Here is a 19011-nt window from a genome sequence, read left to right on the forward strand (position 1 = left end):
TTTCAGAAATGCTGAATGGGGGTCCTGGGACATGGTGGGTGATCTGTAGCAAGCTACAATTTGAAATGCAGTTTTGCCCATTGTTAGTTGCACATGGATGGTCTCTGAGGCATTGTGCTGTGCCACTAACCTGGAGGTGTGGGTATCCTTGATGAATATGGATGTACCCCCGCCTTTTGTATTTCGGTCCAGGTTCTGTGGCCAAAAAGCATGGTATGAGTTGTAACCTGGTAGTGCTGAGGTGATCTCTGGATCCTTAAACCAGGTTTCTGTTACTGCAGATATATCGATTTCCTCCATACTGAGGAGTGCCTCAAGTGCGTGCATTTTGAGGTTTAAACTTCTGGCATTGAGTAGCATCACCCTCAGTTTTTGGTTTCTTGTGCTGTTTAAGGAGGTGGGTTTGTCTTTTGAGCCTTGCCTAAAAAAGGCACTATGGGGCGGCAAGAGCCTTGGCCAGTATTCGAAAGCCTAAGGGTGACAGGTGCAAGCCGTCTCTTGTGAAGCAACGTGGCTTGTCGAGCATGTCATCCCAGGCTGACAGACACTGGATCCCCTTAGAACGACACCAGAAGCTTAGCCAATTGTTGAAATTGATAATTTTTTCTTTATACTTGTGGCATCATTCTAGGTGAGGGCAGTATGCTACTCAGGATCAGGGTCATAACGGCCAGGACTACGTGATCAGAGAGCTCCTCCATGTCTCCTTTCATGTAGTCCAGAGAGGTATGTCTCAGGTCATTCACACCAACATGGACAATGACAAAGTCATAGTTGTACTTGTTTTGGAGTGACCTGAGTGCTTGTGTTATGTGGTGGATCTTGGCACCCGACAGACAGCTTACAGTAACCTTCTCCTTGTTCAGCCTAGTGAGTGGGACAGCAGTGTGCCTGGCTATAGAGTCACCTATTACTAGTGTGTTGGGTGTGTTATTTAGCCTTAAGGGCTGCGATTGCGTGGCACACTAATTTTGTGAAGTACATGTTTCGTGGTTTGTGTTGGGGGTGGAGGTTGCTTGGATAGCTACTTTGGAGGTCTCTGCTGCTTTTGCAGATTTTTATTTAGAGCCTCCAAGTATGTTTTTGTGTATTTATTTGTGTTTTCGCTGGTGCAGGTATGATAGGTCTATGTGAGACTGGTGGTGTAGTGCAAGTAATTCCCTTCTCCTCATGACTGGCTGTACCAGCCTTGGGTTGAGAGAGCTTGGCCTCCAGTTTGGCTGTATAATTGTATCTCTCGCATATATTTGTGTTGGGTGGTAGGAGGAGAGGGTTGTCAGTGTACATGAGGCAATTGTAACATTGCCTTAAGATGCCCAGATTCACCAGCTGGACTGAAGAGTACACCTGAAATGAGGGGTGGCATGTGGGAGACCAGAATTGAATACAGGGAACTTTACTGGCAGATTGTTTTAGAAGCCAGGAGGATCCCTGGACTATATGATGGTTTATCTCTGGCCCCAGTTTTAAAGCTGAGAACGACAGGATTATAACATTTACAAAAAAGAACACAAATGCGGCACTTGATTGAGTTGAGTGCCTGCATAGGGAGATTCTGTAGTTAGTTTAAATGTGAAGCTGAAAGTTTTAGATCCAATGGTGGACACCTAAATTTATTTTTTTATAAATTTTATAAACCTATGTATCATGTTTTTTTATGATTTATTACCCATAAGGAGAGATGTTATTTTAACATTTATTGATATAAGCAGTTACAGGGTTTATTTTAGATTATGAATTGTATTAAAAAGAACTTTTAAAGTGTAGAATTGTTGTTGTAAATGAAGTTATTTATGTTAGTGGAGGTGAAAAGGATTATGGGTAAAGCCTATAACATGTTCATTTTAGAGATGCACTGTTTTTATTGGTGAATTTGTATATAATTGAAGTATTTAAGGCATGTAATTTAGTTTGTTAGTTGTATTTGATGAAGTTGAGGACGAAAGCGTATTTTCAAGGAGTATCGTTAATGTGTTGCGCTTTCTTACTGCATTAAAACTGTGTTAAGCCCATCTACTGTTTCCTGTCTTCTGGAGTTCCATTGAGGTGTGGATAACTGTTTTCTAAGCTACAATTGCATCTTTTTCTCCTTCATTGTCACTATAAATATAACTCAATAATTAGCTATGATAATACAAAGGAGAAGGTGTGCACTGTGCTCTGAAGATCTTTTATTAGGCACTTTCTGTTGTTTCATAGTTTCATAGTTTAGTACTAGGCTATCTGCCCTGGGGCATTTGTAAGCCTAGCCATAGTGATGTGGCTTTTGCCACCCCATGAAATGGTATAAAAATGTACAGAATAAATTTAGAATACTGTGCCTCTGTCTAGTAGTGACACAATGAAGGTCCCCTTATATAATAGAATTAGTTTACTGTGCCCCTGTCTAGCAGTGACACAGATGTGACCCCTGGGTTAAACTTACAATCTCCCATCCACTCATCAAGATTTCTCTTGAAGAGAGTCAGTGAGGGGCTCTGCCTAATATGAACTGGGATCTTGTTCAAAAGCATGGGAAGCCTCTGGGTTATGAATCTATCCCTCCAGCATGTCCTATTCATACTTGTGCCGAGGTTTAAGTCTTTAGCTCTCATGGTCCTGATGGATTTGGATTTTTTGAGGTGGAGCATGTCCATCAGATCCTGATTGGACATGGCCTTGTACGTCAGGCAGAGATCACCTCTGAGCAGGCGGTATGCTACTGAATAGAGCTGAAGTTTCTTTAGTCCGGCAGAATAAGACATATGTTGGAGATCCTTGATCCTCTTGGTGAGGTACTTTTGTGGTCTCTCCAGCTGTTGCAAATGCTGGGTGAGGTACATACCAAATGGGGCATTGTACTCAATCATGGGTCTGATGAGGGAGGAGTATAGGGGTACAATGACATCCTTGGATCTGGATGTGAATCCCTTCATGATGAGGTGTGCAAGGTAGAATGTTTTTCTAACCACTTTGGCAACATGGGTATAAAATGAGAGGTCTCTGTCGACTTGGGTCCCTAGGTCTCTGATTACTTTTTCCGTACTCAGTGGGTTGCTGTCTATGTGATAATTTGTGGGTACTTTGTTTTTCCCAAAGGGGATGACTATACATTGTTTGGCATTTAGTTTAAGGCCATGACTCCGGCACCAGTTGTCCGTTTCTGTGAGGCCTTTTTGTAGGATGTATGTGTCCGCTGGTGTATCGACTATGGCGCCTAGTTTGCAGTCATCTGTGAACTTTGTCAGCCACAACCCTCCCATGTTTGCTTTAACATCTGAGAAATAAATGCCGAACAAGAGGGTTCCCAGGACAGATCCCTGTGGGACACCACTTGTGACTGGCTTTGAGTCTGACATTGCTCCAGCGATTTTAACTTTATGGGTTCTGTCCTTTAGCCAGTTTGCAACCCATCTAGTGACATAAGGGTTTACGCTTAAGCTGTTGAGCTTATCTATGATGCCTGAGTGGGGTATTGTGTCGAAGGCCTTAGCCAAGTCCAGGTAGGCTGTATGGACTGCTTTGCCCTCATCAATGGCTCTAGTGACTGTTTTGAAAAAGTCAACCAGGTTCAAAAGGCAGGATCTGCCCTTTACAAAGCCGAACTGGGTGGGGTCAAGTGTCTGTAGGTCCCCTATGTCTTTGTTTATGAGTTCCATAATGATTCTTTCCATAGCGTTGCAGACCAGGCTGGTTAAGCTTATAGGGCGGTAGTTCCCAGGGTCTGTAGAGGTACCCCCTTTGTGGAGTGGGACCACTGTTGCTGTACGCCAGTGTTCAGGTACATATCCTGTAGTAAGGCTAAGGTTAAATAGCATTTTTATGTGTGGGTTTAGCTCCTCTTGGAGTTCATGTAGCATGCAACCCAGGATACCGTCAGGTCCCATTGATGCTGTGTTTTTAGCTTTGTTGAGGGCGGTTCTCACTTGGACATCTGAGATGACAGGGAGATTACATTCAGCTGGGATAAGTATTTCTTCTTTTGGGGGTGAGGGAGGGGAGAAATTTGCACTGAACCTGTCAGCCAGAATGTTGGCAATATCTGTGGGTTCAGTGTATTTTTTGTTGTTGTGAACTAACTCTGAGCATATCTGAGGGTTTCCACCCAGGTTTCTAACATAGCTGAAGAAGGCTTTGTGGTTATCTTTAGTGTCCTTAGCAATTTTTCTCTCAAAGTTGGCCTTGGATGTTTTTATGAGAGAATGTAGTTTTCTGCTAATGTTGATCAATGGCTGAGGTCCACTAGACAGGACGCTTGCCTTTGGTGGAGAGGGACTTGGATTTATTTGGGATTGCATGATCCATGCATTCTTGGAGATGTCCATAGAAAGCATTTGTGAAGGATTCGGCATTGTGGGATGTGGTATCCACTGGCCCAGTGGGCTTAAAGGATACCATCTCAGTCTTAAGAAGAGTAACGTCTGCTTTTGAGAAGTTTTTCACTGTGGTCTTTTGTGCTGGGAGTGGAGGTGGGATATGTATATCCAGGGTGATTAGTTTGTGGTCAGATCTCACTAGTGAGGGGTATACCTACGGTGTGGAGCATTTTGTCCCCATGTTTATGATGATCAGGTCTAGTATATTATCTCCCCTAGTGGGAGAGGTGACTAGTTGTTCCAGTGCATTTGAATTTATGAATTCCAGGAACCTTTGGGCTAGGGTGTTAGGGCTAGAATAATGTACCAAATCTATGTTTGGGTAGTTGAAGTCTTCCAGTATGATGGTATTTTGTGATACATTCATATCCTCCAATGTCTTCAGGAAGGCTGAGTGGGGTTCCTGAGATTGGGAGGGTGGTCTGTAACATGCTACCAGTTGTATAGCAGTTTTGCCTATGGTTAGTTGCACCTGTATGGTCTCTGATGCTTCATTTGTTGCTACTAACCTGGAGGTGTGGGTGTCCTTGATGAATATGGACACTCCCCCTCCCTTTGTGGTTCGGCCCGGGTTTTGGGATCGAAAAGCATGATACGAGGTATAGCCTGGTAGCACTGGGGTGCTCTCAGGAGCCTTGAACCAGGTTTCAGTTACTGCACAGACGTCGATGTTCTCCATGCTGAGGAGTGCATCAAGTGCCTGCATCTTGAGATTTAGACTTCTGGCGTTGAGCAGCATTTCCCTTAGTTTTTTTCCATTTTTGTTTTCTAAGGAGGTGGGTTTGTCTTTTGAGCCTTGCCTAAAAAAGGCACTATGGGGGTGGCAAGAGCCTTAGCCAATATCCGGAAGCCCAGTGGTGACAGGTGTAAGCCATCCCTTGTGAAGCAGCGTGGTTTGTCCAACATGTCATCCCAGGCAGACAGACATTGGATCCCCTTAGAATGACACCAGTACTTGAGCCAATTATTAAAGCTGATTGTCTTGTCTTTGTATTGTGGCATCATTCTTGGTGAGGGCAAGATGCTGCTCAGGGTCAGGGTCATACAAGCCTGGGCTACATAATCGGAGAGCTCCTCTATGTCTCTTTTCATGTAGTCCAGGGAGGTACATCTCAGGTCATTCACGCCAGCATGGACAATGACGGAGTCATATTTGTACTTGCTTTGGAGTGACTTGAGTGCGTGTGTTATGTGGCGGATCCTAGCTCCTGATAGGCAGCTCACAGTCACCCTCTCCTTGTTCAGCCTGGTAAGCAGGACATCAGTGTGTCTGACTATAGAGTCACCTATTACTAGTGCATCAGGCATGGTGTTTGGCTTTAAGGGCTGTGATTGGTTGACACACTGATTTATTGAAGTATGTGTTGCATGTGTTTTGTTTTGAGGTGGTGGATTTTTGGATGTCTGCTTTGGGAGCCTCTGTTGTTTTGGTAGGTTTTTTTATTAGAGCCTCCGAGTATGTCTTTGTGTTTTTATGTGTTTGGTTTGCAGTTGTGGTAGGTCTATGTGGGACTGGGTTTGTTGTGTGTGTGGTTACCATCTCCTCCTGTCTAATCATGCCAGCCCTGAGTTGAGAGAGTTCAGCCTCCAGTTTGGCTATATAGTTGCATCTCTCACATGTATTTGTGTTTGTTGGGAGGAGGAGAGGGTTGTCTGTGTACATGAGACAATTGTAGCATTGTCTCAAGATAGCCAGATTAACCAGCTGGACTGGAGAGGACGCCAGTAATCTACCACTCAACATGCTAGAACAGTATAAGGGAGTGCTGTGCCTTTAAGGGAAGTGGATATTCACAGGGGTGGTAGGTGGATGTGGTGCTTTACTTAGTACGAGAGTGCTTACTTAGTAGAGAAGTTTTGAGAACAAGTGCTAGGCTTATAATATAGTGAGTAGTCTGATTATACTAAGAGTAGAGCTTCCTTAAGGGAAAATTTGAAGAGCAGACTTGGCGGAGCCAGAACAAGTTTAACCTTGTTTAACTGCGCACAAATGCGTAAAGCCGCGCAAAGTGGATTTTAAACAGGGAACTACAAAAGAGCTAGAAATGGTCCAAAACAACCAATTACTACAGCTCTTGTGCTGAGGTCACTTCCTACAGGGACAGGTAGGCTGCTCAAGGCTCCCCACTCCCACTGGTGAGTAAAGAAACTTCCTTCTATCCAAGTAAGGTAATGGACAACACAGGAACTACACCACAGCCCAGAATACAGCAATGTATGTAAACTGGTCTAAACTAGTCAAGGACAGGCGGGAAAACAAGGATTTTTTTTTTTGTTTTTTTGATAGAAACACACAGAAAATGCAGAAACAGTGATAACTCAGTTACACAGGCTAGCACACTTTAGTGGGCAGCCTCAACAGTTGAATTAAACAAACAAACAAACAAACTTTCGATCAAATTTGACTAAAAAGTAACTTTAAGTGCAGATTTTAAAATAATGCAGCAAACAGCTAAAAAACAGTTTAAGCTTGTTCAGGGTAAGCTACAGAAGCTATTCCAAGTAAAAAAACAGCAAAGATACTTAAATCCAGAAAGGAGTCACTTTTTTTAGTTCTCTGTAGCTAGGACCACTCTGCAGGACCACGAGGAGCTTGTCTGAGCAGTATAGCCAGAAAAAAACGCCCAGAGGCGGATTTTAAACAGGGAACTACAAAAGAGCTAGAAATGGTCCAAAACAACCAATTACTACAGCTCTTGTGCTGAGGTCACTTCCTACAGGGACAGGTAGGCTGCTCAAGGCTCTCCACTCCCACTGGTGAGCAAAGAAACTTCCTTCTATCCAAGTAAGGTAATGGACAACACAGGAACTACACCACAGCCCAGAATACAGCAATGCCTGTAAACTGGTCTAAACTAGTCAAGGAGAGGCAGGAAAACAAGGATTATTTTTTTTGTTTTTTTTTTGTTTTTTTGATAGAAGCACACAGAAAATGCAGAAACAGTGATAACTCAGTTACACAGGCTAGCACACTTTAGTGTTCAGCCTCAACAGTTAAATTAAACAAACAAACAAACAAACTTTCGATCAAATTCGACTAAAAAGTAACTTTAAGTGCAAATTTTAAAATAATGCAGCAAACAGCTAAAAAAGCAGTTTAAGCTTGTTCAGGGAAAGCTACAGAAGCTATTCCAAGTAAAAAAACAGCAAAGATACTTAAATCCAGAAAGTAGTCGCTTTTCTGAGTTCTCTGTAGCTAGGACCACTCTGCAAGACCACAAGGAGCTTGTCTGAGCAGTATAGCCAGAAAAAGACACCCAGAGGCGGATTTTAAACAGGGAACTACAAAAGAGCTAGAAATGGTCCAAAACAACCAATTACTACAGCTCTTGTGCTGAGGTCACTTCCTACAGGGACGGGTAGGCTGTTCAAGGCTCCCCACTCCCAGTGGTGAGCAAAGAAACTTTCTTCTATCCAAGTAAGGTAATGGACAACACAGGAACTACACCACAGCCCAGAATACAGCAATGCCTGTAAACTGGTCTAAACTAGTCAAGGAGAGGCGGGAAAACAAGGATTATTTTTTTGTTTTTTTGTTTTTTTGATAGAAACACACAGAAAATGCAGAAACAGTGATAAATCAGTTACACAGGCTAGCACACTTTAGTGGGCAGCCTCAACAGTTAAATTAAACAAACAAACAAACTTTCGATCAAATTCGACTAAAAAGTAACTTTAAGTGCAGATTTTAAAATAATGCAGCAAACAGCTAAAAAAACAGTTTAAGCTTGTTCAGGGTAAGCTACAGAAGCTATTCCAAGTAAAAAAACAGCAAAGATACTTAAATCCAGAAAGTAGTCACTTTTCTGAGTTCTCTGTAGCTAGGACCACTCTGCAGGACCACGAGGAGCTTGTCTGAGCAGTATAGCCAGAAAAAAAAACGCCCAGAGGCGGATTTTAAACAGGGAACTACAAAAGAGCTAGAAATGGTCCAAAACAACCAATTACTACAGCTCTTGTGCTGAGGTCACTTCCTACAGGGACAGGTAGGCTGCTCAAGGCTCCCCACTCCCACTGGTGAGCAAAGAAACTTCCTTCTATCCAAGTAAGGTAATGGTTGTTACACTGTACTGTAAGAGATTACAGCAGAAAATAATTCACACTCTAGGACAATAGAGCATGTGAGGTGATTAAGAGTTATCATCACCACTGTGGTGATGTATGGTTTAACAGACTGTGCACCTACTATAAAAAGCACAGTGGGCACTCAGGAGAAGAACCTAATATAATTACCCAGCATGCCTGTGGTCCCCACATGATGATAACATACTAGGCACCTGGGAATAGTTTGGTATCCTTAAGGTGCACAACATAAAATTAATGTGTTATGCTAACTACAAACATATGCATCATAAGGTGCTGTGGACTGCTTATACAATATTCTCCCTGTGGGAGTGTTGCTAGGCTAGTAACCAGGAGTCAGCAGCACAAGTCAGAACATCTCTGAAGTGCATGGTGATCATCATCCTTTTTGTGTATTAGTGTTTATGTGCATCTCCTTAGTTCTTCATACTCTGGGAATGATGTCACAACAGCAAATGAGTCATATTACAGGCTGCTGTTTGGCTGTAGTGATGCTGGTACAACACAGATCATCCATGCATGTGCTACTGCACTAATGTAACTGCTGTGATATAACAATAACAGCAGTGTTTTATGGAGGCCATTACAGTAACCTGATGCAATGTGTGCATGTGTTACACAGTTCCTTTCTGTGTCTGTGAAGTAAAACAGAAGGGGTGTGCATGTTAAAGGTATTACTACTCAACAAGGGGCACTGCAAGGCTTGAGCCTAAAAGTCAAGTGCCTTACACCTGCCCCATGAGTGAAGTAATAGATGTATTAGCAACGCCCCAAGTTGTTTACTGTGCTTTTGTTCATTTACATCGACACTTAAATTTAGATAGCATAACTTTTTTAACTGTGCACATTGTTGCCAGTTTGCCCCTTTACCAAAAGGTACACATGCTTTTGAGGTAGTACAATATACCCTTCTGTCTGGCTTTTGCACAGGAATGCTGCAGCAATCATAATGTTATTTAAAGAAACCTGCATATTTTGAATTTTACATTAAAGTACCAGAAATTCATGAACTGATGAACCTTATGAATAAATAATTAATGTAAGCTTGGTAGCTATAAATAATTTTCCACAAGTACTCAACATACTCATCTTATCCGAGTGTCATGGTGTAGAGGGATAAGGCCTAACTATGGCCCTATGACTCAGGTTCAGTTAATGGCTCAGACATTGCAGGATGAGCATGCCCATCCCACGGGGGAGGACCAGTGAGGATGGGCATATGCCAATCCCACAGAGGAGGATGGTTGTCCAGGTGGTCTTTGCATGGAGGTGTGGTCCATAGAGATCAGTAGCCCTCAGATGTAACAGACAAACACAGAGGGGGGATATCAACGGTAGGTCATAAATGGACCCCTCTCATGGAAGCAATCAATGGTGTGATTCTCTAAGATGCCTTTAGAAAGGAGATAGCCTTGGGAGAATAGGAAAAGATGGCTGACCTGGCAATGGACAGGGGCACTGAGATAGCTGGAAAAACTGAAGCAGAGGAGTAAAAAGTAAAAAAATAATAATTTTATGGTGCAACCTCCCAAACTATAACACAGTCATTGCACCATTTTATCACAGTATCATATGGCAATTACTGTGTTGTGATGTTTGTTGATGATGTAGAGAATCGTTTTTCATGAAGCAATGGTGTAATGACAGACAAGCAATATGCAAGATGGGGGGGTCCCATAGATGGCATGTTAAAATGCACCCCCCCAGAAATAAATTAATACAATTACAAAGCAACATTTGCTATAATGTCTGGAAGTATAACTTTTGGTGTTAAAGCTAGATGTTGCTAACAAAATGTATCATATAGTGCTGGGTTAGATACCCCGATCTCCACATGCATACTGTCTGACTCTGAGGAACTCACTTAACTTGGAAAATGTATTTGTACTTTGTGGGTCTCATTTGGTAAAAACAATGGATAACTGTTAAAGACAAGCACATTGCTATTAGAAATTACCATTAATATTTACCAAACTTTCAAAAACATCTCATCTTAGAGATATACAAGTCCATTCAAAGTTGAAAAATGCTTTTAATGTAGTAAAAACACATTGAAAGGAATATCATCTTTGTTAATGTTACATTCATTTTAAATCATTGAAAAAAATGCTTCCTAATGGAAGTACATTGGAAATATTGTTTTCTGGGTTGCCTTTTGAGTGATAATGCACTTCAGTTTAAACAACTGCACAGGGTTAAATATTATAGCAATAACCCATGCCTGGGTGTGGGTAATGCGGGATTTACCCACGGTTTGGTGTGGTTTGGTCCCAAGGGCGAAGCCCGAGGGACCAAACAAAGACAACCGTGGGTAAATCCCGCATTACCCACACCCAGAAGTGGGTTATTGCTATTATACTATGACATTATTTAAGAAAAGAAATAATTACTTTTTTTAAATAATGGCATTGCATAATGCCTCTTTGCTGCCCTTCCGCAGCTGGCTGGTATCCGCGGCAGTTCTGATGTACTGCGCATGGCCAAAAGCAACGGAGAAAGCAAGATCTCCGTTGCTTACTGTTTCACTATGTTAAATGGGTTTAACATAGCGAGACAGCTTTAAAATAAGCAACGGATGTCCATTGCTTATTTTAAAGCTGTCTCGCTATGTTAAACCCATTTAACATAGCGAAACAGTAAAAAGCAATGGAGATCTTGCTGTCTCCGTTGCTTTTTTTTTTTAAACCTGTCTCGCTATGTTAAACCCATTTAACATAGCGAGACAGGTTTAAAAAAAAAGCAACAGAGAAAGCAAGATCTCCGTTGCTTTTTACACACTGTGTCGCTATGTTAAAGGAGTTTAACATAGCGAGACAGTTTTAAAAAAGGCAACAGAGATCCGTTGCTTTTTTTAAACCTGTGTCGCTATGTTAAACTCTTAACATAGCGAGACAGTGTTTTAAAAGAGACTTATACTAATGGAAAAAGTCCGGGCGACCGGACCTTTTTCCATTAGTATAAGTCGATTTACAACGTGCATGCTGGCCAATCAGCGTGCACGTTTTGGAATATTAATGGGGGTCATGGTATAATTGTGTTTTTATAACCACTTGAAATGTAACGAAATAGATTTTGGCATTTCTCCCCTTGAGTAACTGTGTTTGACACTTTTTTTCTATTATTATTATTATTATTATTATTATTATTATTATTATAAAGGGCTAGTGCCATTTTTTACTTCATTTTTCTCTCATTTCCATAAAACTGAAAGTATACCTTAAACCTCCTGTAAAAGAGGTCCATGGGATATATGCAAACATGTCCACAGTTAGTGGGACTTGGCCTTATTGGGATGAATATGTCCACAAAGACTTGAAAAGAAAAAGTAAGAAGTCGTGGCCTTTCAGAAGCCATATAGCTGAAAGACTTGATGTCATTAAGGGGTCATTTGCATATATCCCATGGGCCTCTATTACAGGAGGTTTAAGGTATCACACAGTGAAAACTATAACTTGGTTAGATTTTTCTTGTAGTTTTTACTAATTGGTTTGGCTGTGTGACCTTTTTACTTCTTGGTTTAAAACTGAAAGTATGTAAAATCGAATGCTTATGAATGATGTTATTTGTCAGTTTGATTAAATCCTATACATTTAAAGGAAGAAAGATATTAAGTTTGTAATAAAGCTTTTAATGGAGCTAGTTCCATACTTTTTGTTTGCTACATGCTCACACACACAAACAGACAGACACACACAGTTGTATCTATATATCCATGCACACCTATATTTATGTGCCTGTGTGTGTGTGTGTGTGTGTGTGTGTGTGTGTGTGTGTGTGTGTGTGTGTGTATATATATATATATATATATATATATATATATATATATATATCAAAGCATTAAATTTAGGAACATGTAATGGCATTTCACAGAGGTACTTGTTGCATATGGACTATAGTACATTATGCATATGCATGAATTAAAACAATTGCACTAATCCTTTATATATATATATAAAAAAACAAGACTCTAAAAAGAGAAATCTAAAAGTAATATTGGCAGCTCTTTAATAATAGAAGCACCTCCGCTTAGAGTGTTCATCTAGAATGAAATCTGTTGTTATCATTATGCTGCTTATAGGACAAGTAGTGATGAATGAACCCCAGGATACACCTTTCATTAGAAAATAAGCTTGGAGAATCTGTCAGCTTTATTGAGCATATTAATATACAGGCAAAGTCTAGTACAAAAGTAGGACACTTAATCTGACACAAAATTCGAGGGCCATGATTGAAATCTCCTTCAGCAGTCCCAAGTTCCTTTCCCCTCACTAACAGCAACTCTTAAAAAGGCACAGTTGTGGGTGGAAGGAAAAATAGAACTAACTGCAGCTGCAGCAAATATAGGAACCTGTCTTTTCCCTTCCTCTTTAATACCAGTTAATGAGCAGGGAAAAATAAATAACAGATAAATAAACAGATCTAATGCAAGTAACTACAACAGAAGTTACAAGGACATGAGACATTGGGCCTCATAATGCAATACCCCTATGAGGTCAGTTATTTCCATGCAATGTTCAGTGAAGCAAATTCCAAACAAAACTACACAAATTATTACATGTATGAAACTGGACTTGCATACCATTTTGTGTGTGTGTGTGTGTGTGTGTGTGTGTGTGTGTGTGTGTGTGTGTGTGTGTGTGTGTGTGTTCACTACAATACAGTAGAAATGCTGAAACAAATAGAAGGCACCATGTTAAAAAGCAAGTTATTGTAAAACAATGCCCATTCAATAACACAGATTAGTATGTTACTTGATGACTTCAACTGACTGCCTTAGTTTTATTTCAAATGCTGGGCACATTAAAGTAATCATTAAATTTAAGAGGATGAAAAGGAGAACTCTTCTGTTTAACTGTGCAATCATTCTGCTTAATGTAGCTAGAAATGTGTTTTCTAATGGCATTCTGCAGAGGCATTTCCTGTATATAGACTATAATCATTTATTTTATGTATCGGCACTCTTCTAGATTACACAAAATGAACAATTTTATGTCTGACACCTGACTCTTTATCAAGTAAGGGGCAAAAGAAGTAAACAAATTTGATTATAGGGATGTTTTTTCATATCAAATTATTACTTTCCATCTAAAAAAAGCACTTGGTTTTGTGTTGTGCCTCCCATTTTACCCAAGGCATGTTAATATCCTATGATACAACAAACATTACTATGCATTATTTCTTAATTATACTCCAGGAAGAAAAATCCTAAGATATGACTGCTGAGTATGTTTCTGGGAAGGTTACAAAATTGCAGCACAATTCATTTACTAGCTCTGCATCACTCCTAGTCAAGGTTTACATTTAAATAACATATGGTGCCATTGTATGATTACAGCATGGGATTCTGGGATGTGGGCTATAGTAAGTATAGTCACATTTTATCATTTAAAGTACCTGGCTGTGATTGTATCCACACACTGAAAGTCATGGTTTCCCCAAAAGACATTTTGGTGAAGCTCCATAAGTTTTTGTTGATGGTAGAAATGCAGATGATGCAGGTACTTTGCTCTTATTAAGTGTTTATTTTCAATAGCATTCCTTTTATTTATTTCAGTTATAGGTGTGTATATAATAAGGCACAGATTGTCATTATGATTTTATTTAACATAATGCTAAAATGCAGGTGAAAGAAGGATGTACAAATGGGCTTCCAAGAACATGGAGAACAAAGCAATTTTACTGTAGTGAATTTTCATAAAAAAATTAACACTTCTATCTGTGACTGAAGTGTGACATATAGAAGAAAGCTTCAAGGAAATTGTATGAAATTCCACAGCTATATGAGAGAGTAATGACAAAATGAAACAAAATGCTTAGATAAGCAATTGATTCAGATAATAAGTTCAGTAAAATTATACTTCAGATCAACATAAGATTGTTTCTAGGAGGAGAGCAACCAAACTAATGTGGCCGCAGTCCCCAGAGTAGGTAGGTCCAAGAACAATATGTTATCTGCTATGTCAGTGTCTGTTTCCGAAATGATGGGCTGCCATATCTCTCAACTGTCCAGATTTTCATTTCACAGAATGTCCAGATTTTTTCCTCATATTTTTGCTCTATTTCTCATTGTGGTTTTCTGGCAAGCTAAATAGTGACATACATCTGACTTTTAGAATTCATATTCTTCAGAAAATGCATGTTAACGCAGAACCTGTTATTCTAGCAAATTTCTAAGTTTATAAGAGTAGTATTTAAAATCTGTCCCTGATTTTGGGCCTTTGCCCCCCCCCCCCCCCATTATTTTTGGCTTTGTCAAGTTTTCTTCTGTTTAGAGGTTGAGAGGTATGCTGGCTGTATTATTCATAATGAATGCTCTGTACCACTCATTTATAATTAAAAATCATAGAATGCAATTTGAATGGATTTTTTTCTTTAATAATTAATATGTTGCGTTATTCTTTCTTTTCAGTGCATAGAGGCCAAGAAACATTGCTGGTACTTTGAGAGCGGTTATCCAACTTATTTCATGTAAGTACTCTTGCATGGATGCCTCTGTACATTTCACATGTCTAGAGTCTTCCTGTTTGTGTCTTCAGGAGTCATTCCACTAGTTTAATGTTTCATGAGTTTTCGTTTTTATCTGGTGCCCTCCAGAAGTATAGCACTATGGTAACCTTGATCCAGCCATTGACAGCATTCCACTTACTGAACTGTGTCTGTTGTTCAAAAGTTTGGTATTGTTCCTAACTGTCCATGATTGCAAATTCCTTGACTGTTTGCTTATGATATTTAAAGATATACTTGGGTAATCAGTTTGACTTCTTTTACTGCACATGGTGTTGAGAAATTCAGAGGTTCATAAGTGTTTACTGTGCTATTGATCCGGAGATCTTTATAAGCCTAGCTGTGTGTGCCCAATATAATACTAGAGAAAACCAATATAAAGGATCTTGCCTAAAGTAGAGATCATAGTTAACATAGTGTTCTATTATCCTATCCTTTAGCTGCCTAGTAGACTGATCAACATAAAAACTTGAGCACGCTTCACATGTAGCAAGGTATACAACATAAGTAGAATTGCAAGTAGCAACTTCAATAGCAAAACATTTAAAGTAGTATAACGTCTTTGTAACAGGATGTATAAATCTCAAATCCTTATTAATAGCATTGCAACAAGAACAATTATAACAGGGGTGAGTGCCAGTCTTATTAAATTTTCTAGATAGTTTAATATCCTTATAGCACAGAAGCTGCTTCAAATTGGAGCAATTACAATATGCAAAACTGGGTTTAGTACCCACAATTTTTTTCTAGTTCTGGAATAGCTCTCAAAATGCCCCAGTTGTCCTTAATGATTTTCCTAACTCTATCACTACACCTACTATAAGTAGTGGAATAATGTAGCGTAGAGTCAGTACCATCCATTGTTCTCATACTAACCACATCATTACAAAAATAAGGTATGGCATCAGTATCCCTCATAACTAAAATATCCCTGTTCATGCTTGTCAGTAATTCCTTGTGATAGTCCCTATTTTCAAATTCAGTTTTTTTTTTTCAAATAATGTTAGCTTCTTTAAACATTTTGTTGATGATGTATTTTTTTATCTGGGAAGATGGACATAATATTTTGTTTGATTTTATTGAGTATTTGAATCAGAGTATAGAATTTTTACAATTTTGTATGATTTCATCAGATACAAAATTTCTGCTTTTTAGGTATTGATCTTATGTTTGATGGGAATGTATTACATACATCTGTTCCTACGAAGGCTGTACATACAAACAGGCATTTACACTTTAGGAGCATGCATGCACCACATGTTTCAGGGGAAGTCCATATTCTCCATACACATAGGTTAAATACTGATTTAGATAAATGCATGGAACAGATTAATGAAATGTTAACTGAACTGGGGTATTTTGGGAGCTATGCCCGAACTGGAAAAAATTGTATTAAACTCAGTTTTGCATATTGTAATTGTTCCAATTTGAAGCAGCTTCTGTGCTATAAGGATATTAAAACATCTAGACAATTTAATGACTGGCACTCACCCCTGTTATAATTATTCTTGCTGCAATGCTATTAATAAGGATTTGGGAGGGTGGCCGAATGGTTAAGGTGTTTGCCTTACAAACACAAGGTACAGGGTTTGAATCTCACAGGGGATAATTGGCTAGGCTTAAAATAGCTCGCAAGGGCAGTTAGCCTAGTACTAACCTATGAACCTATGATCCTATGATCCTATGTACATCCTGTTACAAAGAAATTATACTACTTTAAATGTTTTGCTATTGAAGTTCTAAGTATGTTGTATACCTTGCTACTTTTGAAGTGTGTTCAAGTTTTTATGTTAGTAAGTCTACTAGGTGGCTAAAAGATAGGATAATAGAATGTAAGTTAGAGATTAGAAGGTATGTTTTAACAAATGCATCAGCTAAACATATTAGTGACAATGGCTTTACACATACTTTTAATTTTAGGGTTTGAGTAATAAAAGTATAAGGGGTGGTGATTTAAATAATAAGCTTGAACTTCAAGAAAATGAATGTATTCTACATTTGCAGGCTGACCACCTACCAGGTATTAACCAGACTATAACTGTTCTTAAACAAAAACAGTTATGCTTGAATTGATTGTGTTTTGAATAGAGTGTATAATTGTTTCTATGTTTTTATTGGCTGTGCTGTTTAGGGTATGAGTATTTAATGACCATATAATTCAGTGTTTTTAAATTGCACTGATGAACGGTTGTTTGTGAGCCCACAAGCTTTGCTGTTTCTATTAAAAACATGTATATGGTATGTTGTTGAACTCATTTTTTCATTGAGTATTTATCATATGATGCTCCACTTTACTGTGTCTCTTATTGTTTTTTGTAGCAGTTCTACTCAAGTCATGATACCCAATAGCCAAAATATGTTAACAATGCACACAAAAAAGTTGTTTAACAAGTTTTATGACAAGATGTTATACATTCTATGAATATATATCTTAAATTTTACATTCTGTCCTTTAATTTTCATTTTCTTTTGCTACTGTATCAGTGTTGTAGCAGGTAGCATGCTCAGCTTTGGTGCAGAAAGTTGTGGGTTTTATTCCCCCACCAGGTAGATCAATTACTGATATCTCAAATATTTACAAATGTGCAAATATAAAGCTATACAAATCTATTTACAAATATTCATACTGTCCTTTACAATCATACAAAATTTTCATCCCTACTAGATCCCATTTGTTTTTACATGACCAACATTTTACTTAATATTATTGCTAAAAGACATGTACCATTAAACCTAATTTCATTTATTTTTTCATTCCATATAACCCGTATGATATAAAATAATGTTTTAGCTATTCTTTAAAGATATTATTTGCTTCTTTTCTTATAATATCCATTATTAATCATGCCCATGTTTATTTTATCCACTTCTTTTATATCTTCTAAAAATATTCTTTACATAGTTTCCCCATAACTTTTTTATTCTTTTACATTTCAAAAACACATGCTTCATAATTTCTTCTTCTAGACAATGTAAACATACTCTATCACTTTTTTAATATGACATATTTCCTTTTACTAGTAATTTATCTATTACCAGTTTCCACAAAAATCTAGTCATTCTATTTTCTGATTACATCATTTGCTTCTTATTTTTATAGTTTTAATTTTTCATGTTAGATATTCCCATGGTTTTACATAGTAATGTGTTATCATTACATTCTTATACCATACTTTTCTATCTTCTTCTATATAATCAATTTTTATTTTCCACAAAAAATATTTTTCTTGGTAACATTTTATTTCTTACCCCAAAATCTATTACACTTAGAATTATATAATTTTACAACTAATATCTCATGTTTTTCATTTATCCACTTCAACAATTTGTACAAATGTAATGAAGCAGCATACACCTATAGGTTAATTAACCCTAAACATCCTTCCTCTTTATTTACATACAAAACTACTCTTTTTACTGGGTTTAATCTAGAATTCCATATAAATGAAAAGAAATCTGTAATAATTTATTTTCAAATACTGTTCACAATATAAATACACTTGCTAAGTATTATTTTTCCCATCAGTACTAAATTTATCAAATAAGCATTTTTTTCTGAATGATAATTTATATGAGCGCCAGAAAAGACAGGTTTGTTTTATTTCGTCTATTGTTTTTTTTTAATGAATTCGACATACTTTATTCCCAAATGTTATACTTAACACAGAAATGTCATTCATTGTAAAATATATAAACCCTATCTTTACTACATTACCTAAACATTTACTTTTCTTTTTATTTAAAGCTATCCCTATCACTTGTAGACACTCATTTGTGCAAATATTTACTTCTTTTATCCAAATATTGTTTTTTGCAATTGTTATAATGTCATCTACATAGGTTAACAGAACTATAATTCTTAATCCTTCAGGTTTTATATGTCCCACCTCCTTCATTTTGTAATTTATTTCACAAACTATCACATTCATAAATAATGCAAAGTCTATACAACTCATTGGACATCCTTGTCTTACACCAGTCTTCATATGTACCTCTTGGAATAACAAGCCATTTGCAAGAATTTTTACTTTATTATTACTATATGCTGTCATACATAATTTCATAATTT

The 19011-nt window shown here is 38.2% G+C and overlaps 1 protein-coding gene across 1 annotated transcript in view; it reads left to right on the forward strand.

The window, feature by feature from the left end:
- Nucleotides 1–19011, forward strand: part of VOPP1 (VOPP1 WW domain binding protein) — a 1075975-nt gene that overhangs the window by 585798 nt on the left and 471166 nt on the right. Inside the window, exon 2 of the mRNA XM_044064818.1 lies at nt 14848–14906. Within this exon, the coding sequence (XP_043920753.1) occupies nt 14848–14906 (59 nt within the window). The remainder of the gene's footprint in view (nt 1–14847; nt 14907–19011) is intronic.

This window comes from Protopterus annectens, chromosome 3.part0 (assembly GCF_019279795.1).
Source record: "Protopterus annectens isolate FY-2018-M chromosome 3.part0, PAN1.0, whole genome shotgun sequence".
In the NCBI taxonomy this organism is placed as follows: Eukaryota; Metazoa; Chordata; order Ceratodontiformes; family Protopteridae; genus Protopterus; species Protopterus annectens.